The sequence below is a fragment of the Spinacia oleracea genome, chromosome 4 (assembly GCF_020520425.1).
Source record: "Spinacia oleracea cultivar Varoflay chromosome 4, BTI_SOV_V1, whole genome shotgun sequence".
NCBI classification, from domain to species: domain Eukaryota; kingdom Viridiplantae; phylum Streptophyta; class Magnoliopsida; order Caryophyllales; family Amaranthaceae; genus Spinacia; species Spinacia oleracea.
In genome coordinates this window covers 29,035,876-29,054,153 of record NC_079490.1, presented here as the reverse complement: position 1 = coordinate 29,054,153, position 18,278 = coordinate 29,035,876, and the positions used below count along the sequence as shown (strand labels likewise).

At 34.7% G+C, this 18,278-nt stretch overlaps 2 protein-coding genes across 2 annotated transcripts; both read left to right on the top strand.

The window, feature by feature from the left end:
* Nucleotides 1-7,819: 7,819 nt before the first annotated feature.
* Nucleotides 7,820-8,638, top strand: LOC110799014 (protein NETWORKED 4B-like). The gene has a single exon (XM_022004218.2). It carries the CDS (start codon nucleotides 7,937-7,939, stop codon nucleotides 8,636-8,638), a length of 702 nt encoding a protein of 233 aa, XP_021859910.1. The 5' UTR covers nucleotides 7,820-7,936.
* Nucleotides 8,639-8,671: 33 nt separating this feature from the next.
* LOC110799015 (FRIGIDA-like protein 4a) lies at nucleotides 8,672-10,621 on the top strand. Its single transcript, XM_022004219.2, has 3 exons — nucleotides 8,672-9,194; nucleotides 9,727-9,899; nucleotides 10,001-10,621. The coding sequence occupies exons 1-3, from the start codon at nucleotides 8,672-8,674 to the stop codon at nucleotides 10,328-10,330; spliced, it is 1,026 nt and encodes a 341-aa protein (XP_021859911.1). The 3' UTR covers nucleotides 10,331-10,621.
* The last annotated feature ends 7,657 nt before the right edge of the window (nucleotides 10,622-18,278 follow it).

Genomic DNA, 18,278 nt, shown 5'->3' with positions numbered 1-18,278 from the left:
AAATAATAATATGTCATGTAGTTTATGATAGGCTTCTATGGGTAGTATTTGCGCCGGCTTGGTACCGCTTCTATCGCAGATCCAACACATGCCCCGGCCGAGGTAGTGCCTTCAACAGACGAATTTCGCCCAAGAGGCCAATCACGATGTAAGCCAAGGGGGCATGCACCAATGAGAGGGACCTAGTGGGCGAGCGATTGGGTTTGGGACGGGTGTACTACTAGCGAAAAGTGCCGAGTGGACAACATTCGAAGCGTATGCACCCCCCGGTTGGCGATAGGTATCCTAAGTCCCAACTCCCGAGATGAAACATCCCAAGGGAGCCAAGATTCGTTATGCGGTTCTGCCCGTTCACATTAATATGCTGATTTTCAGGTCGTCCCAACTTGATGGGGAAATAAACGCGGGGTAGGTTCGTTTCACCCTTCGGCTATTTTGATTACCTACGAGCACGAGTATTTCCTTCACTATCCCCAGTGGATTCGCCACTGTGAGGGGTCGAAAAAGCACGAGGCTAATGCGTGACCTCGTCCCTCGTGGGCGTGACGTTTCTTTTTGTCAAAATCAAGTGTAATTGGATTTCCTGTGAGTTTACACCCAATTGACTGGTAATATAGGAGTCGACATTCAGTTTTTAACGACAATGAGAAAAACTGACAAAACCCTGTTATCGTGACATAAAGGGAGTGCAATTATGTTTGACCACGACGGCCATAGGTTCCCTTGTGATCCCTGGTGTGGGGATCGCTCAACGTACACCCGCAGGGTAGAGATTGAGGGTTCGGGGGACTGTAACTACCGAGAGGAGTACTCGCTCTTCGATAACTCCAGAGGCAGGATATCCTTACTAGCTCAGCATAAATAATTGAAGGGACATGCGTTAACTATTAAACTAATCTGAATTGATTTTAACAGTATGCAACACATAATACTAGATCGATCGTGATTATCTTGTTTAGATTGATTTAAGGGACCTAGCATGATAGTTCAATTGTCCAAGATATTATCTTTATTAGGCGTGATAGAACAATCAGATTTAATAGTTTAACAGTTTTATAAAAGGGCGAGGAAAGCGATTAAATCATGCGAAGGGACACATTACGACGCACCCTTGAGAGGTGCGTCATGGTTCTCAGAAAACTAACCACTTTGGCTTTGCTATTTCTCCTTTTATTTAACGAATCTCAAGTTTCCAGGCTTAATTCTTCAGCTACAAGGGACAGGATACGTTCTGTTCGATTTTTGGATCGATTGCGACAGAACGCGGGATCAATTTCGCAGCGTGAGGCTTAGGCTTAGGGGTTGGAGTCAGTACTCAGAATATGAATTGTGTGTGTTGGTTTCACGTTGAATTTGGGGCTGTATTTATAGAAAAGAGTTCGTGGAAAGATAGAATTTTAGAGCACTAATCCAAGAAGAATTAGGAGAGAACACGTACCCAGGTAATTTCAGCGCCCAGGGCTGGGCGCCGATGATTTCAGCGCCCAGAGCCAGGCGTTGAAAATAGGGTCTGGGCCGTATTTCCTTGTCTGATTTGGACTCGTGGAATACGGAGTCTTTGAGACTTATCCGAGTCTTTTAGTGCGTATTAACTTTATGACGGAATTCGTCTGGGCCCGTTACGAACTCTAGGCTCGTTAGGATTTTAATTAATACGTAACTCTTATTTTCTAATTATACTAGGAATAGGATTCCTCTTGCAAATTATATCTCTTTTAGGATTTATGTTGGAGTGCAACACCTAATTCTGACAGGTTTCTATCTTTTATGTCTTGCCACTTTTAGCAACTACCCGTTACGGCAGTTACTATTTTTAGCAGGTTTCTATAAATCGCAGGTTCGGGTGAAATGAAAAGAGCGATTGAAATTCGTTATTTTATAGGAGATGTGTTGCCAAGTGGAGATTTATGTTCTCATCATCGAACCTTCCCTTTCGGGAATGGGGACAAAAGTAGGTGTCTACAATGATCATCAGTTAACCTTGGTCCTCTGTCCATGAGAACCTTTTTAATAGGTGTTCTAGTATCCATTTTTATACCATGGTACAAGCTTAAAATCATAAGTCTGTATTATATATGGTACAAGCTTAAAATCATAAGTCTGTATTATATATGGTACAAGCTTAAAATTCATAAGTCTGTATCATGTTACAAGCTTAAAATGCATAAGTCTGTGAATTTTTTCTGAACAAAAAAAAAAATCGGTGGATGTCTTTTCACCGGACAAATGCGTGGAAATAGGTGGTGGTTGGCTGGTAAAGCGCCGGTGGTGGGCTTTTCTCTAGTAATAAGAGAGGTGAAAGTTGGGGGGAGAGAGAAATAGAAAGGTGAAAGGCGGGGGATAAGGTTATTACTGTAAAATAATAGGGAGATTTTGAGTATATTAAGGTGGCTTTTAGCACTCTTAACTGAAATTATCAAAACTTGACTTTAAAAGGTACTCCCTCCGTTTCTTTTTGTTTGTTACGTTTGGACTTTTGCACGATTATTAACGTATAATAAAGATTCTTTTTCTTTTTTATTGAAAAAATAAACCTAAGCAAAACCTCAATCCACTAATCATTACAACAACCAATAAGATTGTTTTATTTATCAGTTATAACCAATAATGGAAAAGCACAAAGATTGCTAACTTAATATACTTGGGAAATTGTAAAGAAGTTTAATGAGCTGAAAAAATTGGACCAATTAAAATTAAAAGATGGCACAAAAAATGATATTCCCTCCGTTTCTTTTTGTTTGTTACCTTTGGACTTGTGCACGTTTATTAACGTATAATAAAGATTCTTTTTCATTTTTATTAAAAAAAATAAACCCAAGTAAAACCTCAATCCACTAATCATTACAACAACCAATAAGATTGTTTTATTTATCAAAATAAATTAATAATGAAACAACACAAAGATTACTAACTTAAGATACTTGGGAAATTGCAAAGATATTTAACGAGTTGAAAAAATTGGACCAATTAAAATTAAAAGATGGCACAAAAAATGATAGTATAATAAGTTTATAAAAGTAAAGATTCACCCACGTACAAACATTGTGAAACACCCTAACAGGAATACGTAACAAACAAAAAGAAACGGAGGGAGTAGTATGATAAGTTTATAAAAGGAAAGATCCTTCCACGTAACAAACATTGTGAAACACCCTAAAAGGAATACGTAACAAACAAAAAGAAACGGAAGGAGTAGTATAATATAATCTAATATATATATAAAAGAGGCATATTTGCTGAAATATTAGAGCGCCACATGAGATTACTAATGGTTTCGACCAATGAAAAATAAGATTTTTAATTTATTTTTGAATTAAAAAAAATCGAGTGTCAGGTAGATAATTAATTAGGTGCCACGTAGATATTTAAATTAATTAATTAATTAATTACTAATATATACAATTCCATCCAAAATCAAACGCTCTAATAATTAAAAAATAAATCTAAAATAAAATTCATCCAAAATCAAACACTAATCTAAAATAAAATTCAATCCAAAATGAAACATTAATCGAATATTAGAGTGCCACGTAGGAAATCTAATGGTTTCGGCCAATGAAAAATAAGATTTCAAAATTATTTTTGAATTAAGAAGTCGAATGCCACGTAGATAAATAATTTGGTGTCACGTAGATATTTTTATTAATTAATTATTAATATTTCTTATATACAATTCTATCCAAAATCAAACACTAAAATAATTAAAAAATAAATCTAAAATGAAATTCAATCCAAAATAAAAAAACCCAATCTAATCTAATATATAAAATATAGCAGTTGATATATATAGGAGTTTTATTTAAACGTAACAAATTAATAAAAACTGTGCATCGCACGGGCTAAAATCTAGTACGTTTATAAAAGGAAAGATTCTCCTACGTAAAAACATCGTGAAATATTCTAAAAGAAATACATAACAAACAAAAAGATACGAAGGGAGTAAGTTAAAACAAATTTTCCAAAAACAGAAAAAACGATCAGACTTCTTGAAAGTTTCCTTCCCAATTTCCCACTAAAATCAATGCACCAACCACCGAGAAAATATGAAACAATGCAATCTTTTAGGGGTCGTTTGGTTCGTTGAAATGGAATGGAATGGTATGGAGTCTCATACCAAGGAGGTATGGACTCTATTTCCCATACCAATCTGGATCTGTTTGGTTTGATCTAGGAATGAATTCTATATCCATTCAAGTTGTTTGGTTCATTCTTGGAATGGATTATGAATATGATATTTTTTTAAATACATATGTTAATTATATTTTTATGTATTATACTAAGTATATATATATATATATATATATATATATATATATATATATATATATATATATATAATATATATATATATATATATATAAATACGGAGTAACTAGTAATATATCATTATCAAATTTAAAAACTATAATGCCCCATCAAATAATCAATAAAAGTCCAAAAAAATTATATTTGATGGGTTATCGAGTGTTCTTTTCTCCATATACGAGTAATTTTAACACAAGAACTTTCACCAAGCTTGGAAGTTTTTCATTTTTAATTGCAAATGCGTAACTAACAACAAAAATCAAAAAAATAAACCTTTCCACAAGCAAAGAATCAATCCAACTATCCAAGATCCAAAATTTCAATTGTTGCACTTCGAGATATACTCCGTACCAAAGATACATAAGAAAGAGGAAGATAACAATGGCGGCACCCACAGAAACACGAACTATAACCCATAATCGTATCCCGAATAATCGACGTTTGTTTTGAGAGTTGATCCTCTATTATTATTTTAATTACGGATGACAATCCGAAGATTTTTTTTTTGAAAAGCTGAAATATTTCAATGCCAATCAACCAACCGGAGAAAATTGGACGGTCATGGTTGCCGGAAAGAATGCCCAACCAAACGACCCCTTAGAGTTCCCCTAGACACCTAGGAGGCTAGGACTCGCCTCTCATACGAATACAACAACCAATATGATATGGAAGCTTCTTCTTTACGCTTAACCATTCTACTTCCCTCATGCTCTCTCTATCCCATAATTAAACGAAATAATTATTGTTCTTCATTGAGCGTTTCTAAAATTATAATTTTCTTTTTGGTCATTATAATTTACCACCTTTACATAAACTATATTGATTAAAAATATTTTAAAAATTACAACAGAATAAAAATATGTACATATAAATTATATCACATTCCCATATATTGTATGCTATTTTTCTAGAGTTAGATAAAGAATGAGACCTTACCTTTGCAATTTTTCATCGTTAAAGACCCGTAAAATATATTCAGGCCAAAATCAACTCATAAATTTGAAAGTTTAGTCACCATAGGTAAAATGTTAGTCCCCATAGTTAAAATGTTAGCCCCCAAAAGAACAAATGTGAACCATATTTAGTTTGTTTCTTTAATTAAAAAATAAAAAGGGTTTAGGTTAAAAGTTTTTAGATAGACTAACCTTTTAATCCAAAATGTCCGTAATTAAAAAATTGATACCCATCTAAAATATTAAACCTTATTTTCTATCTTTTTATATTTGCTTTAATAATGTTTATTGTTGTATTAGCTTAGTTCATTAGCTTTGTAGGGTTCTTGGGAACAATTAATAATGTAACATTTTGGATTTCGATTAAACTTAAGAAGGTTCATATACAACTGTAAAATCGAACTTCAATTGGATTTATTTATTTTTTCAATCAAATATAAATCGAGGTTTATATACTGCTATACATTCGAACTTTAGTTAGACGTCTTTACACAAGAATTTAAGTACAATCGTATAATACATGATCGGTCATAATATTGATTAATATCCCCTAAAAGTTTAAACCTTATTTTCTCTTTCTTTCGTATTAGCTTTAATGATGTTTAAACTTGTATTGCGTATTCTCTTAGCTCATTAGCTCGATTTACCCACTCATCTCCCCCCGCCCCCAAAAAAATATGGAACTACCTTAAAACACAATTTCGCTAAACTAAATTCTTTCCCATTACAATAAATTTGGCTCAATGCAATCTAAAGCTATAAAAACTTGTTAAAACTTGCCTGTTCCAAAATAGAGGATGTCTTTCAATCCGTTACAAGGTTCATACGCTACGGAGTACTATATTTCTACACAATCGAACTTTAATTAGACGCTTTTACGTTTGTGTTTATGTACAATTCATATATACCATACAAATTATTACAAACAACCATAACAAGACTATAATGTTATTTCTAGTGTTTATCTTTGTTCTTCATTATTTTGAACCTATACTCTCCTAAGACAGTGTTTTGTTCACCTTATTTCCACTTATTTCATGAAAAATAAGGTTAATTAAATTCAGATAAGATAAGTTCAGAAAAAATAAGGATGAACCAAGTACAATTTATAACTAAAATGAGTTTTGAAAAATTCTAATAAATTTTGTTAAATTCAGTTAAGTTCAGATAAATTCAGAAAAATAAAAATAAAAATCAGGTAAATAGAACGCACTGTAATTATTAGCTGTATCATGTAACTTGATTTTCTTTTTAACAACCAAGCATGTACTTCCTCCGTCTCTTTTTGTTCTTTACGTTTTCCTTTTTGGGTGTTCCAAAATGTTCTTTACATTTCCTTTTATATTATCACATAAATGATTTAATATGCTATCAAAATTTGTGTCCAATTATTATTTTAACCAATTAAATCTATTTGGCCATTTAATCTCTCACACTTTTCCATAATGACATTAACTTTTTTTCATTTTTCCAATATCAGAATTTTGATAAGAGTGAAAACATTATAAATAAACGTAATTTTTCTTGTTTATATAAAAAATTTAGAAGATCTCAATGCACATTAATCAATCGTTAAAACGCGTGCAATATACCAAACGTAAAAAACAAAAAGAGACGGAGGGAGTAGCTTGTTTCTTACCAAATTCCAAAAGCGCTCATTTCTTTTCCCGTTATGTAGATAACGATAAGCTTGTAGGCTTGTAGCTATACATTTACTCTGTATTTCTTAGTAATACTTTCTCCGTTCTTTTTTAAATGACACAATTATTTAGGCACGTTTGCCAATGTATGATTTCAAACATTAATATCTCTAATTGTTTATCTGAAAAAATTATACTCCGTAAAAAGTTGATATTTAAATAATATTTACTGATACGAATCTAATAAGACCCCGCACGACTATGTTTTTTCTTATGTATAAACCACAAAAGGAAATCAAAGGTGTTTGTGTGAATAGTGTCTAAAACCTCACTGTGTCATGTAAATAAGAACAGTGGAAGTATTATCCAAACATATTTCAATAATTTTTTTTTTTAATTTATGCTATGATTAAAGGTGGGTTTAACTTACTGGAAAGTGAAGTTGATATCACAAAGGATAAAAAAAAGTTTACAAACTTTTCTATAAGGCGGTCTTACCCAAAAGACCACCTTGTTATCATATAAGTTAAGTAATGGAACCAATTAGTTAAGCACTTGAACTAATTAGTTAAGCACTGAAACCAATTAGTTAAACAAATAAATTAATTAGTTAAGCAATTGAATCAATTAATTAAGCAAAGTAACCAATTAGTTAAGAAATGGAACCAATTAGTTAAGCAACTAAAGTAGTCTTTCCGGTAAGATGGTCTTACACCAAAGTTGCGGAAAAAAAGTTAGTTCCAAACATTAGTTTAACTCTATTTTTCTAACTTTACAGGATTTTTTCACTTTTTGATGCAAATCAATTAATATTTTACTTTTTTTTAATAAATTTGTATTTTAAGTCAAACAGAACTAGAAAATCGAGGGAGGGAGTAATTATTTCACAGAGTACCAAGTACCAACTACGGAGTATTTAACTTTGGTTTTTCTGTCACCTCCATTTATCAGATTATCACTATATCTATCTCTATCTTTATAAAAAGTTATGTGAAATTTCTAGATTTTAGGATATGAATTTTCAAAATATTGATAAGAATGTCTATTTCAGATCAAACTTCAAACAACACTAAGGCTGCTAAATTGATATTGCACAAACTTGGCGAAACGTTACAGGATTTTCGAAATCACTCCTTCTCAATCCTTACGCTCAACGAGCAATGGCGAAGTTTACAGACTTCTTTTACAACGATTCACAATTCGCTGGAGGAGAGAGTTAAGGGAGTCGAGTCAAAGGAGAGAGAAATTGACATGACTCGGAATAGACTTCTGATTTTCCAGAAAGAGGTTGAGTTACTGAAGATAAAATTGGAGATGGAGGAAAAGTCGTTGAGCGAAAGGATGGAAGGTGTGGAATTGAGGGAGAAGCAAGTGAGTGAGTGGCGTGACTCTTTGGAATTGGAGAAGGGAGCGGTTTTGGACCGTTTAAATGCGGTTAAGTTGAGGGAGAATCGGTTGGAGGAGCGGTTGGAGCAAGTTAGAGCGGTGGATGTTGCGGAGGAGAGGGTTGAGGCAAGGCGGAAGGCGGTGGAGGAGAGAGAAATGGGAGTGAAGAACAGAGAAGTGAAAGTGGAGGAGAGAGAAATGGAGGCAGAGAAGAGAGAGAAGGAGAGTAAAATGGAATTAGAGGAGAGGGAGAAGGAATTGAAGGTAAAATTAGAAGAGGAGAAGAAAGTGTTGTACAATGCAGTTGAGTTGAAGCAGAAGGAAAACAATGTGAGAATCGAAATGTTGGTATAAAAAGAGAAGATTCTAGTATCAAGAGAGGCGGAAATGACGGAGCAATTTAAGGGACTAGAGTTGAAAGAGAAGGAATTGAATGAGCGAATTAGGTACCTTGAGATTAAGGAGAAGGGCACCCGTATGACACTTAAAAAGATTATTGATTGTGTTCATCGGTTTGTACCAGATCCAGCATATTTAGTTCTTAAAATGATTCGATGTTTGTATGGGTTGCTCAAGTCAGGGAGTGTGTCGAAAGAATTTTATTCAAGTAATTGCATAGCTTTGTCAAAAACAGTGATGAATAAGACTAGTCTTGGAGTAAGTGTAAGAAATGATGCGATGAAGTTCAGTATTGTATGGAAATGCTTTTTGATTAAGCAGGGCGATGATACTGATCCTATGGATGTATTTTCCTTCCTGTTCTTTTTAGGCTCATTCGGTTTAAAAAGTTTATGTGATAAACTTGAATTACTTACACTTTTCGGGGAGCTTTATATTAAAACCGAGGTTCCTTTTTCTGGACAAGACAATCTTTTACGCCATATGTTCGGATCGGAGAAGAAATTTTCAGGTATGTTTTACTTGCCTCAAGACAATCTTTTAGTTGCTCAGTTTCTCTTTTTTATAAGTAATTACTCTTATCATCTTATGTGAATGTGTAAATTAAGTTGCTACATTTCTTCTATTATGTGCAATTTTGAATTTTCCTTTATGAATATGTAAAATCTTCCTTGATTATCTTTTGTGATTTAGACATCATTGACGAATTTTAAGACAACCTTCTTCAACTTGCCTCTAGTCTGTCCTGCTATCAAGGGATATTTCCTACTCTGTACTTACTATTTTTTAAAGTAATAGTAATTTTAGCAAAAACAAATCCAGGCTTCAACTACTTATTATATATACTTCTCTAGAAATCTCATCATATCTTATATATTTCTAGTAATCGTCTATGTTGTGTGAGTGCATTTTTTTATAGTTCTAGTAATCATTAAAAGCTAGTGTAATTAACTCGTCTTCTATAGTTCTAGTAATCGACAATAGCTACTGTAATATTTTTAAGTAGTACTAAGCTGTCTGAGTGCATTTTTTTCTTTGAACAGGTCATATTCAATATCTTATTAAGTGGGAGAAACATATTATAGCAGTTGCCTTTATTTGTATATTTGAGATGGAGGATACTTTTCCACCAGTTCCTCTACTGAAAACCTGTTTGAAGGGCATCCGGAAGAGAGCGCGTGAAATGGTCAAGAAAGGCAGTGATGCAGCAACTAAGGTAATGTTTCTAATCTGATTCATTTCCCATATGTTTTGATCTGAGTGGCCATTTTCAACTTCTCTTAATTTGATTGATCTTGTAAACTAAACTTGTTACAGAATGATGCTATCAGCATGGAATTGTCTTCTCTCACAACTGTGCTTAAATGCATTTCCAAGTTCAAGCTTGAGTCCAGCTTTTCACCCGCTCCTCTGGAGTTGCGCGTAAACCAGTTAGAGAAGGAGATGGAAGAAAACACTAATGCTGAAAGCTCATTGACTGGAAAAGATAATCTTTCAAACTCGGAAAACAAGGGGTCTGGAGTTGCTCTTCCTGACATTGATCAGCCACATTTGGTGATTCGGAAGAAACATGCTTTGAGCTCCATAGAGTCCCAAAACCAAGGAAAGCGTCTTAAGGTAGATGGTTCTCATAGGTCAATATCGTAGGATCCTATAACTTTGCCAGCTACTGATTATCCTTTTTATTAGTTTTGTGTCATATGATATCATGTTCCTTAGGTTTATTTTGTGTTTCATGGGCAAGTTCAGAGTTGTTGCTGGATCTTTTATTTGTCTTTGTAAGGTCACCCATCTTTTGCAGAACAATACATCATTTTGACTAACTATTCAAGTAACATTGAAATGGGGCCTATGTAAATTTGGGACGGAGGTAGTACTTAGTTACCTCTTATGTTTGTAAAAGGTTTATAGTTGTAGAACTCGAGTCCAATAAGCAGGACCGCGAATTGTTTGATTACTGTGAACTACAACCATGAGACTAGTGTACGTTCTTTTTGCTGTTTACAAGTCCCTTAAACAAAAGGTATTGCTACTTTTTGGTTAAGGCAATCCTAGATGGAAGTGTACAAAGTGTTACTGATGTCGGTCTAATTTGATAAAGAAAAGCAGAGGCACTAGACCAGAAGTATCAGTATATCAACACTGCAGAGTTAAAGCGGCTCTAGTTTTACAAGGGATGATTTCTCAAATTCCAACGTGGATATATAGTATCCTTGATGCAACCTATCAATAGTTCAATACCCCAAGGTGCTGAAACTTGATACATGAGTAAAATAAGAAGACCTGCAATCTATCTAAAGCCAATCTGTAAACTGTAATATGGAATATTTGGTTAGTGGTCTGACTGCTGAGGTGCTTTCGCATAAAGAGGAGTCATTAACACGAACCATAGTCGGTTGAAGCCAAGCATTAGTTGTTGCAACTTTCTAGACATAGCTAACCAGCAAATAAAGCTATATTTCAAGAAACTTAACTTCTTCCAAATCAAATTAAACAACCTCACTCGGAGATTGAATGAGTTGGTCATTATTGTTATTTGCATTTCCGCAGTTCAATTCTCGTTAGAGATGGTCTCTGCTAGCATATCCTGCTTGTCAATGTAGGTCATACTCTCAAGACCTCCATTTAACCTTATCCATGTTTTTCCCATGTTTTAATTGCTTTTCAAGTCTATCTATATATTATACTAAAAGAGAGAAAATCGATGTGATGATAACAAATGTCGCTAATTGATTCTTCTCTCTTTTAATATAGATTATTAAAATAAATATTTTTTTTCTAACTATCTCTATTAAATAAAAATATTTTATGGACTACATAATATTATATTTTCGAAATGAAATTAAGGAATGCATATAAGAATTAACTAAATATACTATTGATTTTATTTATATATAACATGAAGGATTTTTTGTCATTTAACACCTTAAAAAAAATTAGTTTTTGTAATTAAACACCTTACTTATTTTTTATTATATTTAAACACCTTAAAAATCTAAAAATTTATAAATCAACACCGTTTAACGATTTCCATAAGAAAAAACGTTGATTTTTAATCATGCTATAACTTCCAAAGCATAATTTGATGGTAGAAGGAGTTATTTACCACCATATCATGCCTTGGGAACTTTAGCATAGTTAAAAACTAATGTTTTTTCTAACAAAAATTGTCAAGTGGTGTTGATTTCTAAATTTTTTTGTTTTTTAAGGTGTTTAAAAATAATAAAAAATAAGTAAGGTGTTAAATTACAAAAACTAGTTTTTTTAAGGTGTTAAATGACAAAAAATCCTAACATGAATAATATCTTTACATTTTACAGAGTACATGAATATTTTTTTATTGCATTTTATTCTATATATACATTATTGGATTTCAATTTAGATCCAATATCTATATCTATATAACTACTCCGTACTAAAAGAGAGGCCTAAAAAGCAAGACTAACACATGGCGCTCTCACATTGATATTTTTCCTACTAGTTTTTCTTCCCCTAAATAAATGGACTGGATGAAGGAAATAATGTCATTAGTCCAAGTTTACATTTATTGCATTTAATGCTAAGTCTAATAAATGTGGTTCAGTATAATTAAACAAATTAATTATTCAGTCAGATCAAGTGATCTGAATGCCTAGCTAGATGCCGCTTCAGTTCAAGTGGAATTAATGTTATTATACTCTTAACTGAACCCGTAGGGTCACACAAATAGTACGTGAACGGATCAAGTATTTAAGTGAATATTATATTCAGTAAATACTCTAATTATGGATTTTCGGAAATGGCGGATGTTGGTTTCAGTGGGAGCTAAACAAACAGTCAAAAGACAAAGAACGAATATTTGCCGGAAATGAAGATATTACCGGAAACGGAAACAATATGGTTTATCACGGAAATATAAATATTATCGAAGTCGAAGATATTGCCGGAAATATAGTACGTATCGGAAATATTATCGAAAATAGAAATATTGTCGGAATCGGAAACAAAAATATTATCGGAACCGGAAATATTGTCGAAATCGGAAATATTATTGGAAATGTAATATTGTTCGAACCGGAGATAAGTTACGGAATCGGAAAAACAAATTGGAAGCTCGGCGAGCGACAGGCCGACGCATGGGCCAGCCCATCGCTCGACGAGCCAGACCACAACGCATTCAAGGCAGCAAGGCCCATCGCACAACAATGCATGCCAGGTCGCGAAGCCTAGTGTACAAGGCAGCACGCCAAGCCCAACACCTAGCGCGCGCGAGGCTAGAGTTGGCCAGCGTTGTTTGGGCCAGCGTACAACGCAATCCTCAAGGCTTTGCTCTTGCACAAAGGTGGCCGGCTGCTATAGGGTTTTGGTGGTTTTGGTAATTTTTCTAAAACTGCCTAATTCGTTATAGGGTTTTCCTTATTTCCTATAAATACATGGCCTATGATCATGAGTAATACACATAATTCAATACACTTTACCTATCACCTAAAAGTGAGATCTTGAAATCATAAACCTTATTTTATATCCTAGTTGGTACGATCTAAGGCAGATCCGAACATGCTGTGAACTTTCTACGGAGGGACAAAGTTTGGCGTTCTAACTCGTTCTTGTTCGGTTCGGGAGTATCTAGGGAAGGCACGCATCACAAAGTGTGTTCACTTAATTATGTTAAATGATTATGTGCATTTAATTTGGATTCTGACATTTGTGGTTTATTCCGCATGGCATTGGATTGTTTATAACCTAACAGTGGTATCACGAGCCTCTAATTAATCGTATAATCATTTACATTAATATGGATTAATTTTATAAATTTGCAAATTATTAAAGGGGTATACTAATTTGTTGTAATTAATTGCAAATTCATGCGATTATTTAATTATATGTTCGCAGGATTTTTCGGAAGTTTTGTCAATAATGATCGTAATATTATGTTTTTATAGTGAATTCCGCGTGTAAAAAGCCTTTTAAAATTTTGACAAAAATGGTACATTTTCGGCCGAACCCAGAGTTCCCAAATTTGAAGCCTAACTTTGACTTTTCGGAGGTTTTAGATTTTCAAATGCATTATTATAATTTTAATGATATTAAAAATTAATATTTGCGACTCTTGTTTAACAATTTTGAATTAATAAATGACTTACTGCATATGATCGACCATTTTAAGATTTAAATTCGTTAATTATGATACCTATTTGTAATTATAATTAATGTGATGAATTTCAAATTACTCGGAATTTGATTTGATTTTCATAATTAATTGATAATGTAATTGGGATCTAATGATTAAAAGACCACCTAAATTTTGTTAAAGTTTGAATCTTTAAAATTTTATGAACCATATTTTAATCCCTAAAGTTTATGTATTTGGAATTATTTTTTTTAGTTAATGATTTTTTCGATTAACCGCCTAAATATTTATTAAATTAATATGATTTATTAATTTGTCATAAATTTTGAAAAATTATAATTTTTTTTAATTTTATAAACGTTCACAAACTTGCACGCACGAAGCATCGGAAAGCCTAGTGTTACCCTTGAGGGGTGTTGCAATGGTGCAGACATGCGATGACGAGCAAGGGAGCTTGTCGCCCATGTGGTGCCATGGTAGCGAGCAAGGCACAGGCACGCATACATGGGCTACGGCCTGTGCGTGTGTGTGCGAAGCGAAGGCGAGGGAGCAGCGACGAGCCAGCGCACGCTGGGTCGAGGCAGCGAGCGATGACCTTATGCCTCGTTGTTGTGCTGTGGTGGGCTTCGTGCTCATGGCCTTGCCTTAGCCCATGCGCATATGTGCAATGGTTTCGTTGAGCGACAAATTTAATTAAATTTTAATCTCGTACTTATAATTTTTCTCGGAATTTAATTTTATTAGTTTAAGTATTATAATTATATTTATACTAATTATTTAATAAAATTAAAACCTTGAATAAATTATAATTAATTTTAATCAACTAAAAATCGTTTAAGGGATTTAACGATTAATGGAGAGACTCGAGAATGCGGTCGACGAGCTCGTGCAAGATAGAGAAGGACTGTATGAGAAGCTTAGCTTTATCAAAGGGCAAGCTGAAGATGCACAAGACAAGTGTGCGACCCTGATGCACGCTGCAAGGACTGACTCGGGTGGTGGTGTTGTGATGAAGATCAAACCTCCAAAGCCTCGGAACAACATCGGCGCTAGAGACTCGATGGAAGTTGATAACTTCCACTTTTTTATGGAGCAATATTTCAGAATTTGTTAGCTGAGTGACAATCTAAAGGTGGATACAACAACCATGAATTTGTCGGATAACGCGAAGCTGTGGTGGCGCACAAAGCACGCCAATATCGAAGAGGGAAAAGTGAAGATAGATATCTGGGAGGAGTTCAAGAAGGAACTCAAAGATTAGTTCTACCCTGAGAACACCGAGTTTGTTGAAAGAATGAAGCTATAGGAGATCCGCATTAGGGTTCCATACGTGACAATGTGAAGGAATACTCATCTTGCATGTTGGACATTTGAGACATGAATGAGAAGGATCGTTTGTTCAAATTTGTTCACGGGTAAAAAGAATGGGCAAAACGTGAAATTCTGAGGGCGAAGATTGACATCCTCTCGGCCGCACGCCATGACTACTGCAGAGCGACTAATGGACTACTTGTTAGGTTATGATACATATAAATCATATATATTTCATGCGGAAAAACTATAAAGCCAGGAATCCAAATTAATTGCCACATAACAATTAGCATAATTTAGGATGCATACACTTTGTAGCGTGCCCTCCCTAGCTGCTCCCGAACCGAACAAGAACAAGTTTAGGACTCCAAATGTCGTCCCTCCGTAGATATTCCACATCACGTTCGGTTCCGCCTTAGATTTAATTAACTAGAACTGCACCTAAGGTATTATGTTTTATTCGAATATTTGAGGCAATATTAACGATGGTTTTAAACCTTAAAACTATGTGAATACTTGAAATTATGTGTTCATAAATTGTGAATGCCATCACATTTTTATAGGGTAGGAATGGAATTAGAAGTCTACTAGGTTTCAAGTAATCTAATTCTATTAGAATTAGACTTTAATTAAAACTAGTAACTTTAGGAAATTAATCTTTTAATCTAATCCTAATTGCTTAAGGTTTTGATGCATGCACGAACTTCAACACACACACGCGCACGACCCACAAGGGGCGCAGACCATGCGCGCGCGCGGAGCAGCCTACACGCTGCTCGTAGCCCACGGCTTGCTCGCAGCCCATGGGCGCGCTGGGCCTGGCCTTGCGCTGGGCCTTGCGTGCCTTGGCTGCTGCTGCGTTTTGCCTTGCGCGCTGGGCTTGCTAGGCGTAGGCCTGGCTTCGTGCTGGGCCTTGCGTCTAGCAAGCTCGTCCGATGTTTATTTCGTACGACGCGCTTCCGATTGATTTTCCGATTCCGGAATTTATTTCCGATTCGAACAATATTTAATATTTCCGATTGCGGAATTAATTTCCGCATCGAACAAATATTTAATATTTCCGATTCCGGAATTATTTTCCGATTCCGATAATATTTTCGATTCTGACAATATTTCCGTTTTCGGCAATATTTCCGATTCCGGCAATATTTCCATTTTCGATAATATTTTTCGATACGTACCATGTTTCCGTTTTCGGCAACATCTACGACTTGGATAATATTTATATTTCCGATACGATCCATATTTCCGTTTCCGGCAATATCATCGTTTCCGGAGTATTCATAATTTGCCTGTGACGATTTCAGCTCCCACTGGAACCGAGATCCGTCGATTCCGAATATCAATAAATGGAGTATTTAATTCCTTTAAATACTTGATCCGTTCACGTACTATTTGTGTGACCCTACGGGTTCAGCCAAGAGTAAGCTGTGGATTAATATTATTAATTCCACTTGAACTGAAGCGGCCTCTAACTAGGCATACAATTCACTTGATCTCACTGAATTATTAACTTGTATAATTAATACTGAACCGCATTTTTAGACTTAGCATTAAATGCATACTTGGACCAAGGGCATTATTTCCTCCAGTCTCCCACTTGTCCTTAGGGACAAGTGTGCATTTCCTAATTCCTTTTTCGCTTGATGCTTGCTCATGAACATAAGGTAAGAGTTGTCATCCTTATTATGTCCAGAGGTGTTTCTCGGTTTCAGAGTTCAACTGATCAAATAAACAGATAATCATAGCCTATGATTCATCTGAGCACGGCCATGCATTTTATAGTTTCTAGCTCTCTGAGTGGCCTTTTACAACTTTCAGCATCTCATCCCGATATATGGGAGGACAATCCCAATCTTGCGATCTTGAGATTAGACTTCGTTTGATAGGTGATTACCCGAGCGTTGCCGTTATAGCTTCCTTTTACGGTGCGACGGTTGACAACGTCAAAGTAACCAGTCCTCAAACAAGTAATCTCAAATCACTCATGTATTGAGGATTAGTGTCTAATAATTTTAATGAAATTTACTTATGACAAATTTTCATCTCTTACAGTAAAGTTTCATAGTCTGTCCGATACTAGTCTTCCCAAAGTAAGTATCTATGCAAATGATTGTGACATTGCCATGTCCATATAGTTCAAGAAACAAAACTACTAGTCATCTTGCATTCTAGTCGTCTAGCATTTTCTATGCGTCCATCTTTATAGAAAACTCCGACCAGGGACCATTTTCAACTTTTGACATTCAAGTTCACTTGATAGACATTTCGTAGTCACAGGACTGGTCCTGATAGTCTATCTTGAATATTTCGTCAAATTGAAGGGACTCATCATTTAATACTAAACCAAAATTAAATGGAATATGAAAATACATTTAATATATGATAAATGTTCAACCCCAATGTTTTACAACCATGGGCCTCGATCAAACCCATCTTTAAAATAGTTCATGGAATTCAAAGCTATGCTTGATTTCCAGTGCTACAATGTGAGTGTTGCTTCTCCCATATTGCATAGGTTTAGTTATCATGCTTTGCCAATATTAATATCCTTTTCATCGAATGTTCTTCGATATAGATGATAAGATCTTTTGAGTATGTTTATTTATTGATCTAGTCTTTCTTGCTACAATGGTGGTTCTATGCATTTCTCAATGAAGAACCACTAAGTCAACAGACATGTGATCTTCCCAAGTTCAGTTAAGAACTCTTTATGTAAACAACTCTGTTTCATTGCTTCTTAGGAAATAAGTACTTTTACTTCAACTGTATAGGTTGCTAGTGATGCTTTGTTTGGATTTGCTTATCCAAGCAGTTCACAGATATGTGGAAGACTTTCCATCTGTATCTCAAAACATAGAAATTAATGTTTAATTTCCCACGCAACAACTCATGGTCTTCAATCCATGTTGCCATTCCAAAACACGATGCTCTATAGCTCGTCATTGCCAATGGTTAACTCCAAAGGGATCTTGATTGATCCTTTGCTAGTGTTTATGCGTGTAGCATCAATATTTAGCATATCTTTACTTCCTTGAATCAAGAACTATTCCTATGTACTTTTTCAAGTACCATAAGATTTTCTTGATCTCAATCTAATTGGTCTTCACTTAGATCAATAGAGATTGGTATATGTTCGTCATGCCTAAAGTCATAAGATACGTTTTTGGCGAT

Excerpts from the sequence above, each read along its gene's own strand:
- LOC110799014 (XM_022004218.2), top strand. The coding sequence starts at position 7,937 with ATGTCTATTTCAGATCAAACTTCAAACAACACTAAGGCTGCTAAATTG.
- LOC110799015 (XM_022004219.2), top strand. The coding sequence starts at position 8,672 with ATGACGGAGCAATTTAAGGGACTAGAGTTGAAAGAGAAGGAATTGAAT. Across the intron at positions 9,195-9,726 it reads ATCGGAGAAGAAATTTTCAG|GTCATATTCAATATCTTATT; the intron begins GTATGTTTTACT and ends TTCTTTGAACAG. Across the intron at positions 9,900-10,000 it reads GCAGTGATGCAGCAACTAAG|AATGATGCTATCAGCATGGA; the intron begins GTAATGTTTCTA and ends AACTTGTTACAG.